The 15,329-nt window shown below is 45.2% G+C and overlaps 1 protein-coding gene across 1 annotated transcript in view; it reads right to left on the reverse strand.

Moving 5' to 3' along the window:
* Positions 1-15,329, reverse strand: part of MACO1 (macoilin 1) — a 61,918-nt gene that overhangs the window by 3,936 nt on the left and 42,653 nt on the right. The window contains exons 7-10 of the mRNA XM_084788289.1: positions 8,038-8,196; positions 6,665-6,847; positions 4,593-4,713; positions 189-363 (exon numbers count right to left, since the gene is read on the reverse strand). Coding sequence (XP_084644415.1) covers positions 189-363; positions 4,593-4,713; positions 6,665-6,847; positions 8,038-8,196 — 638 coding nt within the window. The remainder of the gene's footprint in view (positions 1-188; positions 364-4,592; positions 4,714-6,664; positions 6,848-8,037; positions 8,197-15,329) is intronic.

The raw sequence follows: 15,329 nt of genomic DNA on the forward strand, positions 1-15,329 counted from the left end.
GACTCCTCTCTGAAAGTCCAGCACTCGGTACACATCTTAAAATACTGCAGCATGAACTGATATGGCTCCTAACCTCAACGCTGGGCATGCACTGAACAGCTCAAGGAAACGCTGAGGTGCCCTCTGGTTCAGAGGTCCGCTACGACCTCTATGTCCTGCCACCTCACCGGGGCCCGCTGCTTTCCTACCCTGGGCAATCTCCAGCTGCCGCTTAGCATCCCCCAGTGCAGAAAACAGGTCCAGCTTGATTCTTGTCTCTGCGCTGAGGCTGTTCTCCAGGTGCTGGGTTTTGTCTTGCATGGCGGAGAGGGCTGACATCAACACCTCGGTATCCTTCTCATTTTCTTTGTACTTCCGAAGCTCCTATCAACAGCATAGAAACAGTGATGTTACGAGGCAGTTTTGGCATTGATGTATGTATGTTAGCTTGGGCTCACAAACTAAAATTCAGTCCTATTGACATGGCTATTAGAAGAGAGGCTCCTGACACCTTGTGTGTTTATACTTCATTCTTAGGGCATGTACCATGCAATGCACATACAAGATTCAGATCCTCAAAGGCATCCAGCGAGCATGTGGAGCAGTGGCCTCCGCTTCCAAGTCAAGTTCTCTCTTGAAAAACTTATTTAGAGCAGACACACGGCTCTTCTTAGCTACTTGTAAACAGTACCTTATGCTGTAGTCACATTTGTAAAAATGTGCCCTAAAAATTGCAAAAATGTTTGCTGTTTTGATAAGGCAGTCTGTAGGAGAGCCCATACAACAGCTGCTAATACAACCAGTAAGTACGGAACTAGATTTAGTCTTTTTGTTTTGTTTTTTCGAGACAGAGTCTCTCTGTGTAGCCTTGGCTGTTCTGGACTCCTTTGTAGACCAGGCTGGCCTCGGACTCACAGAGATCCACCTGTCTCTGCCTCCCAGAGTGTTGGGATTATAGGTATGTGGCACCTCACCCAGCTTTTTTTTTTTCCTTCTTCCCTCCCACCCCTTTTTAAAACATGGTTCCGTCTGGGCACGGTGGCTCAGGCCTTTAATTCCAACACTTGGGAGGTAGAGGCAGATGGATTGCTGTGAGTTCAAGGGCAGCCTGGTCTACAAAGTGAGTCTAGAACAGCCAATGCTACACAGAGAAACCCTGTCTCAAAAAACCAAAACCAAACAAAATAAAACATGGTTTCACAATGTAAAACAGCCGGCTCGCAACCCTCTATGTAGTCCTGGCTGGCCTTGAATTCACATCGATCTGTCTGCATCTGCCTTCAGAGTGCTGGGGTGAGAAGCATGTGACACCGTGCCTGGCCTGAATTTCTTTTAAAGACAGAAATCCTAGCTTATTTCAGAGAATTCAGAAACACAGAAAAATTGAAAGTTACCCATAATCCTTTAATATAACAGAAATCATACTGTATGTACAGAGCTAGATAAAGTCTTTTAAAAAAATAAAAACTTAGATCATTTTAACTATTCAGGTCCTCAAGTGTTGGGTTACATGCATGTGCCACCACACCTGGCTGAAACCAAACCTTTTGATGGCTCAATGATATTTTTGTATATACCCATATTGCACCTTAAGCAATTATCTGCCCCATTATTAAGACTGTTTCCAGCCAGGTGTGGGGGTGCACACTTTTAATCCCAGCATTCAGGAGGCAAAAGTAGGCCGATTTCTGTGAGTTCGAGGCCAGTCTGGTCTATAGAGTGAATTCCAGGACAGCCAAGGCTATAGAGAAACCCTGTCTCAAAAAACAAAAACAAAACCCAGATTCTTTCTTTTTTTATTTTTGCATCTCTAGACCACTACATATTGGACATGGTGTCAGTCACTGGTGAGGTCTTATCTCTTGAGTGGCTTCCTAAAGAGGAACATTCCAGAAGTATGTGATCTTTTCCTTGAAGCTGTACTCCCTGTAATATGAAGTATTTTACAGTGAAGATTGAGGTTATCTTTTAAAATCCTATGGCTGGGCATGGTGGCCCACACCTGTAATCTCAGCACGTGGGAGGCAGAAACAGAGAGACCATGAGTTGGAGGCCAACCTGGGACATATAACAAGACCATGTGTCAAAGAAAAACAAAAATTCTTTGCCAATTTCATAGGAAAGAAATGACTGCTAATTTTTATATTCATGTCACTGCTGGGTAATAAGAGTACACTAACAATTTTTGAGCTGGGTGTGGTAGCGCACGCCTCTAATCCCAGTGCTCAGGGAGGCAGAGGCAGGTGGACTGATGTGAGTTCGAGGCCAGTCTTGCTACAAAGTGAGTCTAGAATAGCCAAGGCTACACAGAGAAACCCTTTCTCAAAACAAAACAAAACAAAAATGTTTACATTAATCTTAAGCTAAAAAAATTATTAAGTATACTAGTAAATAAATTTTTCCTGCATGCCAGAAGAGGGCATCAGATCTCATTATAGATGGTTATGAGCTACCATGTGGTGGCTGGGATTTGAACTCAGGGCCTTTGGAAGAGCAGACAGTGCTCTTAACCTCTGAGCTCTTTCTCTCCAGCCCCTTAATTTTTAAAAAAAATATAGTGTTGGTGGTCAGTCCGTGCTCTGTATTCAAATGCTAAACAATGGACCCTAAGCACTGGTTGCTTTCCAGACAAGCACATTCTCACGTACACCAAGTGATTTGTGTAAACTTTGCTCCCCAATTTAAAGTTGGCTAATAGTAATAGCTAGAAGCCTGTAACTGGGCAGAAGAGAAGTAGATAGAGCTTCGGTTCCCAGGTAGGGGTCCCAAGAAGGTACCATGAGGCCGAGAGAAAAAGGAAAGGAGGAAGAAGGAAGTCGCCTTGGGTTGGTAGTACGGACCCTGAGCATGTGGCCACGAGGACTGGCCTGATGGAGCAGAAGCAGGCCAGACAAAACATACTCCAGGAAATATGGGGTACATGTAGCTGGGAAATAGTAAAATAGCCTAGAGGGTTGATATCTGCCCAGCTCCAGCACTTTAAAGTTTACTAGGAAGGCCGGGCGTGGTGGCACACGCCTTTAATCCCAGCACTCGGGAGGCCGAGGCAGGTGGATCACTGTGAGTTCGAGGCCAGCCTGGTCTACAAAGGGAGTCCAGGACAGCCAAGGCTACACAGAGAAACCCCGTCTCAAAAAACAAAAGCAAAAACAAAAATAAATAAAGTTTACTAGGAATACAAAAAGCCTCTCTGTCTCTCACTTGGGAACTAAATGGTCTCAAGTGGGATAGAAACCCTTGATATGTAGAAGTAAAGGGGGACATAGCAGCCTCCTCAGAAATAATCCTACTATAAGACTGGCTAGAACTAGGGATACAGACAATCATGTGATACTATGTGGGTGCTAAAAACGGAAGCTGGGTCTTCCAAAAGGACAGTGAGAACCGAGCCTCCCTCTAGCCTCTATTTGATTGTGTGTGTTGTTGGAAATGTGGGGTCAGAGGACGCAAACTTGATTATCTTTTTCACCACATGGGTAGCTGAAGTCGTCAGGCTTGGCAGTGAGCATCTCTCTCTGATGAGCCACAGTGCTGATCCTGAAGATCCACTTTTAGCTCTTGTGTCTCTTCTGTAAATTATGCTTATATCCTTTATTTTTCTGTGTATGTTAGTAACTTCCACCAGGTATTTATATCCTAAAAGTGCTAATTATTTTAAGTATTCATTGATATCTGTATTTTTGGGGGGGCTTTTTTGTGGGTTTTTGTTTTGGGGTGGTTTTTTTGGTTTGTTGTTTTTGTTTTTGTTTTGACACAAGGCTTCTCTGTGTAGCTTTGGCTGTCCTGGACTCACAGTGATCTGTCTGCCTCTACTTCCCTGAGTGTTGGGATTACAGGTGTTATGTCACCTCACCTGGCTTTGTTTTGTGTTTTGTTTGTTTGAGACAGGGTATCACAATGTAAGAGATTGGCCTGCCTCTGCCTCCTAAATGCTTGGATTAAAGGGGTGTGCCACTACACACAGTGAGTAGCTCTCTTTTTAAAATTTTGTATCTTTGTTTTATTGTATCAATGTTTTGATTGCAAGAATAAGTGTTTGCCATGTGTGAGCCTGGTTCCTGTGGAAGTCAGAAGAGGGCATCAAATCCTCTGGAATAGGAGGTAGCAGTGAGCCACTCTGTGGGTGCTGGGAACCTAATCTGGGCCATCTGTCAGAGCAGTCAATGCTCTCAGGTGCTGAGCCACCTCTCCATCCAGCACACATCCCTCAATTATCTCTATTTTATTCGTGTTTTTGTTGTTTTCTGTGAGTTTGTTTACTGTTTTTATGTTTAGAAAGTCTTCTTGTATCTCAATATCAAATAAATGATACTTTATTTCCCCCTATCTTTTTCTACATTTAATTCTTTATGTAAATTTCCATTCCTGTGTAAATAAATTTTATTTCCCCCATGTGTCCAGCTATTCCAAATCCCTTTCCTGACTCATCTTCCCCTTTCCCGCTGATGTCAACACTTGCAGCTCCAGTTAGAATCTGGCTGGATCAAACAGGACAGGATTAAGTCCCCTTCCCACGTAGATAATGAGTGAGACCAAGGGGCTCGGTGTAAAGGTGCTGCCTGACACTGGAAGTGCTCACTCGTGCCAGGAGGTCTGCCCCGCCCCCTCCTCACCTGAACCTTCAGCTCCAGCTCCCTGATCTGCTCCTCCTTCACCTTCATGTCCATTGTGAGCTTCTTGCCCTCAGCCTCTAGCTCTCTGATCCGACTCCGTAAGGTTTCGGTGCACTCTCCCCTTCAGAAAAAGATAGGAAATAAGGTTTATAGTTCCCTTTCTATCATGGGAGAGTAGATTGACGACCTCTGTGGATACAGGATATGCTCAGATTCCTCAGATAAAATAGCAGTTTTTACATAGACTTTACATAATGCCCCCTCTGAATTACTAGTAGGCAGTACAATGTAAGCTTTACATGAAGTGTTGTCATGCTATACTTTCCAGACTGCTGACGAGGAGCCATCTGTGCTTGCTCAGCAGTTATAATTTAGGCTTTCAAATGTTTTCCTTTCTTTCTTTTTCTTTTTCTTTTGATTTTCGAGACAGGGTTTCTCTGTGTAGCCTTGGCTGCCCTAGACTCACTCTGTAGACCAGGCTGGCCTGGAACTCACATCAATCTTCCTGCCTTTGCCTGAAATGCTGGGATTAAAGGCGTGCGCCACCATGACTGGCTTCCCTTCTTTTCTTCTTTTTGGTTTTCAAGTTTCTCTGTGTAGTCGTGGGTGTCCTGGAATTTACTCCGTGGCCTCTAACCACCTGCCTCTGCCTCCCCAAGGCTGGGATTAAAGGTATGTGCCACCACTGCTCAGCTTCATTTAGGTCTTTCTGAGACAGAATTTTAATATGTAGCACAGGCTGGCCTTGATCTTGCAATCCTCACGTCTCAGCCTTTTATAATAGTCAGTCTTTACCACATCTAGCTTTCAAATACTTTCTGTAGTTGATTCCATCTGCAGAGCTGACAGGCCAAGTGTACTTGCTGCGGGGCTTACATATTCTTCTAATAACCTATGGTCTGGTGGCACACATCTTCAATCCCAGCACTCAGGAGGCAGAGACAAACAGATCCAAGTGAGTTCCAGGCCAGCCTGGTCTACAAAGTGAGTTCAAGACAGCCAGGGCTACACAGAGAAACCCTGCTGGGGGGATTTAGGCTCTGTCTGATGTTAACTTTTGGCTCAATATGCTTCTTCTCACTATTCTTTGAAATTTTCAACAATCGTCTAGAATAATGGTTAATTTTTAGGTAGAGACGGTCTCTCTATGTAACCCTGGCTGACCTGGTACCCACTATGCAGACTAGGCTGACCTCAAATTTACAGAGATCTGCCTGCCTCTGCCACTTGAGTGCATGGTCACCATGCCCTGCTATTTTAAAGTTTGTATCGTGTCTGCCTACTATGGTGAGGTGCTCTCCTCAAGAGCCACATACCTTGTTTTTTGAGACAAGGGCTCTGGGAAACTGGCCAGTGAGCCCCAGGTATCTGCTAGTCCCTGACTCCCCAGTGCTGGGATTCCTACCACATCTGCATTTTACATAGGTGCTGGGCACCACCAGATCTAGTTTTTTACACAGGGACTCAACTCAGGTCCTTATGCTCACATTTCAAGCACTGTGCCAACTGAGTTTTCTCTTCAGCCCTCTAAAATAATCAGGGGTTGAGGAGATGGCCAGGCAGTTAAGAGCACTTGCTATTCTTGCAGAGGACCCAAGCTTGTTTCCCAGCGCCCACATAACAGCACAACCATGCAGGAAACCTAAAGCCTTCTGACGGTCATGGGTACTACAACATAGTGCAGACATAAATGCAGGCACAACACTCATAATCATGCAATTCAATAAAGTAATCTAAGAGATATTTTAGGACCCTCAAAACCACCCACATCTGTGCTGGACGCCTTGAGAGGCCAGACTGCAGACGGTCTCACAGCACTCAGTGAGCACAGGAAGCTCAGGGGTGTGGAGGACGCCTCGGCACCTGCTCTGTGAGTGAAGTCCCCGAGACAGCCAATGTTGGATGACAGTGGAAGCTGGCCCAGGAGGAGCTGAAACAAGCTCATGAACAATTCAGAATGCAAACTATGCACACAAACCACTGTTCCATCCCACTTAAACACCAAATCCTCATATCCATCTTGGGGCAAGGAAAGCAAAGCTTGACTAAACACTCCAGTGACATGGACATACCTGGATGCAGCAGCAAAGGCAACAGCCCGGGCCGCAGTTGCTTCTTCTAACTTCTTCCTTTTTTTCTCCTCCATTAACTGCTTTTCTACAAAGCTTCGGGCTTCCTGCTCAGCCTTTAGCTTTTTCTCCAGCTGGCTGATGTTCTGCTTGTCTTTTTGCTTCATCTGCACAGCATTGTGTAACCTGTGTGGAAATGATTGTTACACAGAATCTTATTAGACAGATTCACCACAACCCTGAGAAACACGGCCTCCATGCAGCCGTTCTGTTCTGTGGAGCAGGTGTAACAGAAGTTCTAAGAGCCAAGCATCAACTTCCAGTGCCAGAGAAAACACATGCTCATTACTACTTAATGGTTCCTAAACACTAACAAGCCACCTGCTTTATGTAACCCAGACTCTGCCCTGCCCTCTGTTCTGCTCAGTGATCCACAGCAGGCAGGCAGAAATATGGGTCACAAAGTGTCCACTAGAGGAGAAGGGAACTATAGAGTTAACTCTAGTGCCCTAGAACACTGTGGGAAAAAAACAGACCAAAGAACCACTGATTGGACCAATCCTACTGAGACTAAAATGGGTCGGAGGGGAAGGTCAGTCTTCCTCTTTTTTTACAGTTGTTTTCTTAGGCAAGGTCTTACTCTGTAGCCTAGGCTGGCCTTGAACTTGTGGCAATCCTCCTGGATCAGTCTCTCAAATTGTAGGATTATAGGTGTGCACTGTCACAGGGGCCTTTTTGAGTTACAGCCATGCCACATCCTTTCCATCCCAGGTGCAGGGCCTTCTCACACGTCATTAGGTCCCCTACAGCTTCACACAGCAAGGTGAAGGGAGCTAGTCGCCAGGCTGCGCCCAGAGGCCGACACTAAGAACTGCAGAAGTCGCTCAGGACGGTGGCGAGGGGTCTTGCCTCTTGGACTCTAGCAGTACAGTTAATTCCTAGACTTGTGAAGGAGTCTTCTTGGCGCGGAAGCCTCTGTGAGACATCAGTGCTATAGACAGACACTGTTTAGAGACTAAAAAGACCAACTCCAGAATGAATTAAAGGGAAGCTTAGAGGAATTCACACAGAAGAGCTGGCTTCTGCCTGTTCCTTCAAATAAAACCAAAGCTCAATGTCATTTTAGTTCTAAGATTCAAAGTAAATACCGCCTAATCCTCAGGAAAGGGTCGAGATTTTCAAACAGTAGCAGATATCCTTATCAATGTTACTTACCACAAAAGCTTAGCGACTAATATTAAATAGTTAAACTATGTTATTAAAGGAAAAAAGTGTGGATTGATGAGAATGCTGAGCGTCTAACTGTCAGGGACTAGGAGAGATTGTCCTCACCTCGTAACAGGAGGCCACCCCCACGGCCCCTAGGGTGCACATACTTGTTCTGCAGCAGCTCGTTCTCCTGCCGGAGCTGGCCCATCTCTGAACGGATCCCTCGCTCTGTGCTTGAGAGGGAGCTGATCTGACTGCGCAGTTCTTGCTCCACTTGCCGGCTGGCTTGTAGGTCAGCCTTTAGCTTTTTAATGTCTTGTTCCAGCCTAGGAAAGGGAGAAAGATGGCATTTTCGTCTGGGAGAGGGCCTGAGGGCTCTCGAGGGTCTCCACTGGACTACCTGTGATGTGCTTAGTTCTATGACCTGGCTCCCTTTACTGACTGTCCCTAATGTCTGTGATACTGCAAGTACCTGAGCTGTGCATAAAGGAGAGAAAAAAACAGAAGGGCTAAACACTGAAGTCCCCTGCCCACTGCCAACTTCCTCAGCAAGTAAAGCCTGCCAAGATAACGAACTTAAGACCCAGCCTCTGACTCGGGTTTCCGACATTCTCCTAGACCATATTGCGCTGTCCCCCTATCATGGGCTACCAGAAACTAGGATGTCCATCCATTTCCAGAAACTGCTATCCCCCTTGCAAGTAACAATAATACTTTTGGTAACATAGAAGTCATTAACAACGAAAGGGACTCATGTGAAAACTGTGAACTAAATAAAACCTACCTTACTCTGTCATTCCTTACTACGTGCTCCCATAATAAGGCCATTTTGAGTGATGTGTAACAGGAGACTATAGATAAACAAGCAATGAAAGGAATTAAAGGGCAAAATCAAGTCCCTTCTTCTCAGGAAGGCTTTTTTTTTCTTTCTCCAAGACAGGGTTTCTCTGTGTAGCCTTGGCTGTCCTGGACTCACTTTGTAGACCAGGCTGGCCTCCAACTCACAGCGATCCGCCTGCCTCTGCCTCCTGAGTCCTGGGATTAAAGGCGTGTGCCACCACCGCCTGGCTTGCTTTGTAATTTTAATATGAGCAAAAAAACCAAAACAAAACAAAAAAAAAACCAAAAACACCCCCAAACCCAAAAAACAAAACAAAACAAATGATTAAAATAATTAGACAGTAACAGAAGGAAGACTACAATCCCACACCCACACACACTAGGAGGAATAAACAACAGCAGCAGCCCCTCCTCAGCGCGAGTGGACACACTGCTTTACAGGTTACAGCCGTGCGAACTAATCCAATCAGCAGAACTAAGGGCCAACTGCAGTGATTAGATGAAAACTATGGGTAAGGAAATCTTGCAGCCCACGATCCCCAGACAGTAACCGCAGGACCCATTCTCTTCCCATCAGTCTACCCGCAGCACAGCGGTGACTCCGAAGAGTGTGGGAAAGGCTAGAGAGGATGGGACTGGAACATGGGCCTGACGGCTCAGAGGGTTTGAAGAAGCAGGGAAGGAAGAACAGTAAACGAAGTGGGGACACTCAAAATCTCAGCTGCAGGAACAGCCTTGGGTACTGACACGGTCTCCGTTTGGTGCCTGAGAAAGACTCTACCAGGAACAGTAGGAAGGGCTTAGGTGGGATCTGACAACAGAGCTAAAGGCCAGGCCTAGGATGTACAATACATGAGAAACTCTGAGAAGATACATGTTTTTCTACAAGACACAAATGCCAGGTGAGAAAACAGCAGTTTGCTTGAGTTGCTGTGTGCAGAAATCCCAACCCCAGGTGCACAGGCTTGCAGGGCTTGCTCATGCTAAGCCACACTTAACCACTCAACTATCACCCCAAGCCCCGTGAAATGTTTCGTGCCTCTAGTCCAGCATGCTAACAGAAATGAGACTTCTGAAAGGCAACTGTCAGCTCCACAGACTACAACGCATACATGGTTTATTAAGTACAAAGTCCTCAGGGCCTACTACAGAAAGCAATACTCACTTAGTCATGTTCCCTGGCCTCTCAGAGAACACCAAAGAGCAGCTTTCTCCCCCTACCTACCATTAGACAACCCCCCACCTCACCCCCGAGACAGGGTTTCTCTGTGTAGCCTTGGCTGTCCTGGAAGTCACTCTGTAGAACAGGCTGGACTTGAGCTCAGAGGTCCGGCTGCCTCTGCCTCCTGAGTGCTATAATTAAAGGCGTGCACCACCACTGCCTCGCTGCATTAGACGACTTCAAAAACAAACCTCAAGCCCCACAAGTCACATTGTAGGTGCTGCACCAGTGTTCCCATCCCAGGCATGAGAGCATGGCCTAAAAACCATGAGTTCCAGTAACACTGCTTGGTCTCCTTCCAAGGCTCACTCCCTAGGGAAGGGTCACAGGTCCACACCACACCATACTGTCCCTATCACCAGGGTTATTTCAGTTCAGTGTACTCTCAGGTCAGCATTTAGATCATAGCCATGCTGTCCCTCAATCACCTCAAGTAACCCAAGGGCTACGCTCCAAACAGGCTGGTGCATCGCGTTTGTCCCATTAAGAAGTCTCACTGAAGGCACATTAGGTAATTCTCTTGTGATGCCAACCTCACTGAGGAAGAACTGCACATTTAGTGAAAAGGCAGGTTCCTTAGTGAAGACAGAGACAATATGGTGTGGTAATGGGCTCTGTCACCAGGCTTCTAAGCAGCGCTGGTGCCAACTCTTTGCACACAGCCTTGCTGTTCCCTCATCTACAGCTGACCATCTATCTCTAAGGTTCCTCCCACTTGCTCTAGGACTTCGTGGCCTGACACACTTAACAAATGGCTGCTGATCAGCTTCACACCAACAGCCTAAGCTGCACCAGATCTGGATGCAGGGACACCACAGCTGATCACTGGGGACAAAGAAAAACTCCCTTCAGATGCTACATTTCAGTAATTTTGTAATTACCACTTAAAAAAAAAAAACATCTTGTTTTGTTTTGGGAGTTCTGGTTGTTGTTGGATTTGGTTTTTTGAAACAGGGTTTCTCTGTGTAGCCCTGGCTGTCCTGGAACTACCTCTGTGGACCAGGCTGGCCTCGAACTCAAGAGATCTGCCTGCCTCTGCTTCCTCAGTGCTGGGATTAAAGGTGTGAGCCACCACGGCCTGGCTTCCAGTCTTCCTTTTGAAATGACATGTTTCTAGGACACAGTGAGCCTATCAGCGTGGGCTTTTAGTGCTTAGCATGAACAAGCCTTGCAAGCCTTTGCACCTGGGGTTGGGAGGCAGGCGGATCTCTTGAGTTTGAGGCTAGCCTGGTCTACAAAGCGAGTCCAGGACTGCCAGGGCTAGACAACGAAACTCTGTCTCTGAAAACCAAAACAAAAAACTGAGTAAATTTTGGAATTTCCTAAAAATTGCAATAATCTAAAGAGTTTTGAGAACAAAAGGTACAAACAATTTTTGTAAAACAGAACACAATACTTTAAAAAGTGTTTGTTTCCAGTTATTTATTTAGTGTGTACGTTTACATGTGTGCACACACATGTAGAGGTCAGAGGACAAGTCACGAGACATTCCACTACTTCAGGCCATCAGGACAGGCAGCAAGTGCTTTCTCCTCTGAGCCATCTCTGCAGTCTCCCATAGTGCTTTTTTAGACGTGGAATTATTTGAGAATTTTGTGAAAGCCAAACCAGCAGCACTATACAACAAAAAGAAAAAGACAAAAATGTCCCCTTTGTTTAAAAGAAAGCAGTCTTTAAAAGTATCCGTTCACGATTTGTATACTCTTTTGGGTATATGTCATACTGCAGTAAGAAAAACTGCTTGCTCTGGCTGTTGGGTTGAACTTCAGAGCTTCCTTACCCTAGACTTTCCCACTGAGGTGCATTTCTAGCCCTGGAAATGGGTTTACTTCTATCCATCCATCCATCCAGTTAGCTATTCTTTTTTGAGGCAGGATCTTACTTACTACACAGCCCTGGGTAGCCTGAAACTTTACATGTAGACCAGGTTGGCCTCAGAGATCCACCCACTTCTGCCTCCAGAGTGCTGTGATTAGAAATTGTTTATTTTGGGGCTGGAGAGATGGCTCAGCAGTTAAGAGCACTGGCTGCTCTCCCAGAGGTCCTGAGTTCATTTCCCAGCAATCACATGGTGGCTCACAACCATCTGTAATGGGATCTGATGCCCTCTTCTGGCCTACAGGTGTACATGCAGATAGAGCACTCACACATAAAGTAAATAAATCTTAAAAAGAAAGAAAGAAAGAAAGAAAGAAAGAAAGAAAGAAAGAAAGAAAGAAAGAAAGAAATTGTTTATTTTTAACCAGGAGGTGGTGGCACTCGGCTTTAATCCCAGTACTTAGGAAGTAGAGGTAGGCAAATTTCTGTGAGTTCGAAACCAGTCTAGTCTACAAAGCAAGTTCCAGAACAGCCAAGGAAACAGAAATCCTGTCTTGAAAAACGAAAGAAAGAAATAAAAAACAAAACAAAAACCAACCAAATGGTTTATTTTGAAAATATAAAACAAGGCCGGTGGTGGTGACATACACTTTTAATCCCAGCACTCGGGAGGCAGAGACAGGTTGATCTTTGTGAATTCAAGGCCAGCCTGGTCTACAAAGGGCGTCCAAGACAGTCAAGGCTACACAGAGAGACCCTGCCTCAAAAAATTAAAAAAGAAAATACAAAACCATGTACTCTATAATAAAAACAGGACTAAAATGCTTCAGGCTTTTCCTAAACTACTGTTATTAGCTCCATCAACCCTGAATTACTGCTTTCCAAACTGCAGCAGCAAACTGTGCGTTAAGATCAGCGTCTCTAGCCAAGACACACCAGGCTCAGGATCACTGCCTAGTGACATCAGTTAGTGTGCTAACGCAGTTCTTAGCAACGTCCAACACTCACAAGCCAAGTAGTTTAGATGCTAACGAGAGAATCTTCTATTAATTAGTGAAAGGCCAGGCTGGCTTAAAACACAAGTCAAGTCGAGCCCAGCACTTGGGAGGCAGAGGCAGGTGGATCACTTGTGAGTTCAAGTCCAGCCTGGTCTACAAAGGGAGTCCGGGACAGCCAAGGCTACACAGAGAAAACACAAGTCAAAACTAACAATGAGTAACTGTCGTGGGCCTTCTACAGAAGGCTTTACCTTTGAAGGTCTACTACATGGTTTAAATCTTTACTGAATAGGCGGTGAAGTGATTTATAACCTCTCTAGGTTTACCTTTTTACTATGAGAATAAAATCCACCTAACATTGAAGTCTAACAAAATTCACAATGTGAACAGCTCACACTCCTCTCCTTTAGGCCGAGTCCAATCACACATAGCTGGCACTTAGTACACTTCTTTCTACTTTTCATACACGTAACTACATTTAGCATGAAGAGGGAGCAAGACATATACAGATGGCATAGTAGATGCACCTCTACCTACTCACATTTTCCTTAAGCTACTGCACAGTACTCTACTGTATGGGGCTAGCAAGATGGCTTAGTGGGTAAAGGCATGTTCCAGAACCCACACCACGGAAGGAGACAATCAAGTTCCAGAAGTTGTCCTCTACCTCCACACAGCACACATCGTAAGAACATTACCTCACATACTCACATACACATACCAGTAAATGGGGGAAATCCCACTATATAATGTACTCACATGGCACCCCCCCCCTCTTTTTAGATGGGGTCTCACCATGTAGTCCTGGCTGGCCTTAAACTTGCTCTGTAGACCAGGCTGCCTTTGATGTTCCAGAGCGCTACCTGCCTCTGTCTCCTGAGTGCTGGGATTAATGACACACACACCATCATGGCCAGCTTCTCTATTTTCTAAGCTATAGCTCAACTGTATCTGCTTAATAGAGTGACAGATGCTGGGAATTATTTTGTTGTTGTTTGTTTTGTTTTGTTTCAAGACAGGGTTTCTCTGTGTACCTTTGGCTGTCCTGGACTCACTTTGTAGACCACGCTGGCCTTGAACTAAAAAAGACCCACTTGCCTCTGCTCCCAAGTGCTGGGATTAAAGGCGTGTGTTGTTGTTTTTTCAAGATAGGGTTTCTCTGTGTAGCCTTGGCTGTCCTAGACTCATTTTGTAGACCAGGCTGGCCTCAAGCTCACAGCAAGCTGCCTACCTATGCCTCCCGAGTGACTGAAGGCGTGCTCCACAATGCCTGACTAGATGCTGGAAATTTTAAGAGAACTATTGGAATTCCCAAACTGAACTGAATCAAGACAGTCAGGTGCTGGAGATCCTTATTAAGCAGATATGACGACTTGTCTTACCTAACATACACCTAACCCTCTGTGCTGAAGGTCAGCACTTCCCTAGGTAAAATGTGTGTGCAATTTATTAGATTTATTAGTGTGAAGTAAGAAGTCCTGGTTAAACAGTGATAAGAGGCTGATGCTACCTACATCTTCAAAGGTGTTCATAGGTCACTGTTCAACTGCCAATAGTTATCTAAGTAAGAAGCAAGTGATTAGAGAGAAAGAAAACAAGGTACAAGTGACAGTCTGTGATCCTCAGAAATAATTTCAATAAGCAAGGATGAAAGAGGATGGAAGGCAGCAATTCCCATACCAGGGTGGACTGGCCTGCTCTATCCATCCAGAGATATGAGGGATGAAGGAACTCTTCCTGGAAGTGCTACAATCCCATCAATTTTAGCTAGGAAGCCAATGTACTCCTGCTTGCCCAGATCTGTGGAATGGACACTCTGGACAGATAGGGCTGGCACAGGATATTTGATTGTGAACTGTAAAAACCTGTTTCTTTTCTTTTCTTTTTTTTTTTTTCCTCAAGACAGGGTCTCTTTGTAGCCTTGGCTGTCCTGGACTCACTTTGTAGACCAAGCTGACCTCAAACTCACAGGGATCCGCCTGCCTCTGCCTCCCGAGTGCTGGGATTAAAGGCGTGGGCCACCACGCCCGGCAAAAACCTGTTTCTTGTTTGGTGTGGTTGAGCTCTAACCCTTTACTCCAAGACCTTTGTTTATTGTAAAAAAAAGGTGATTATAGTATTGCTCAGCCAGCCCTAGCACACACCTTTAATCCAAGAGCTTTCTGTACACAGGATTTAATGAAGTTAATCCCAGGTCAAGAGGGATTAAAGAGTAGGAGGGGCTTTGAGTTGAAGGGTATTTAAGACAGCATGGATAAGAAGAGGCTTCTGAGCTTTGAGCTAGCAAGGTCTTTGATTTCAGTTTTTTCACTTTTTTTCCTGGGCTGTCAGGAGAGCTAGTGAGGTTTTTGCTTTTTCCTCTGAGAAGTAAGCTGAGTAGGAAGGTAAACTGGGTGCTTCCTCTGCCTCTCTGAGCTAGCAGGGTTTACCCCAGCATCTGGCACCTGAGTCTTTATCAGTAAAATTGAACTATTTGGAATTTATTTTCATTTTTTAAATAACACAGGGCTGGCAGCAAGGTGGAGGCTCTGTGCATTTCTGTCTAAATTCTAACCTGTTATTGTCATGACAACCTGACAGC

Source organism: Acomys minous (assembly GCF_964271855.1).
Source record: "Acomys minous genome assembly, chromosome: 6".
In the NCBI taxonomy this organism is placed as follows: Eukaryota; Metazoa; Chordata; class Mammalia; order Rodentia; family Muridae; genus Acomys; species Acomys minous.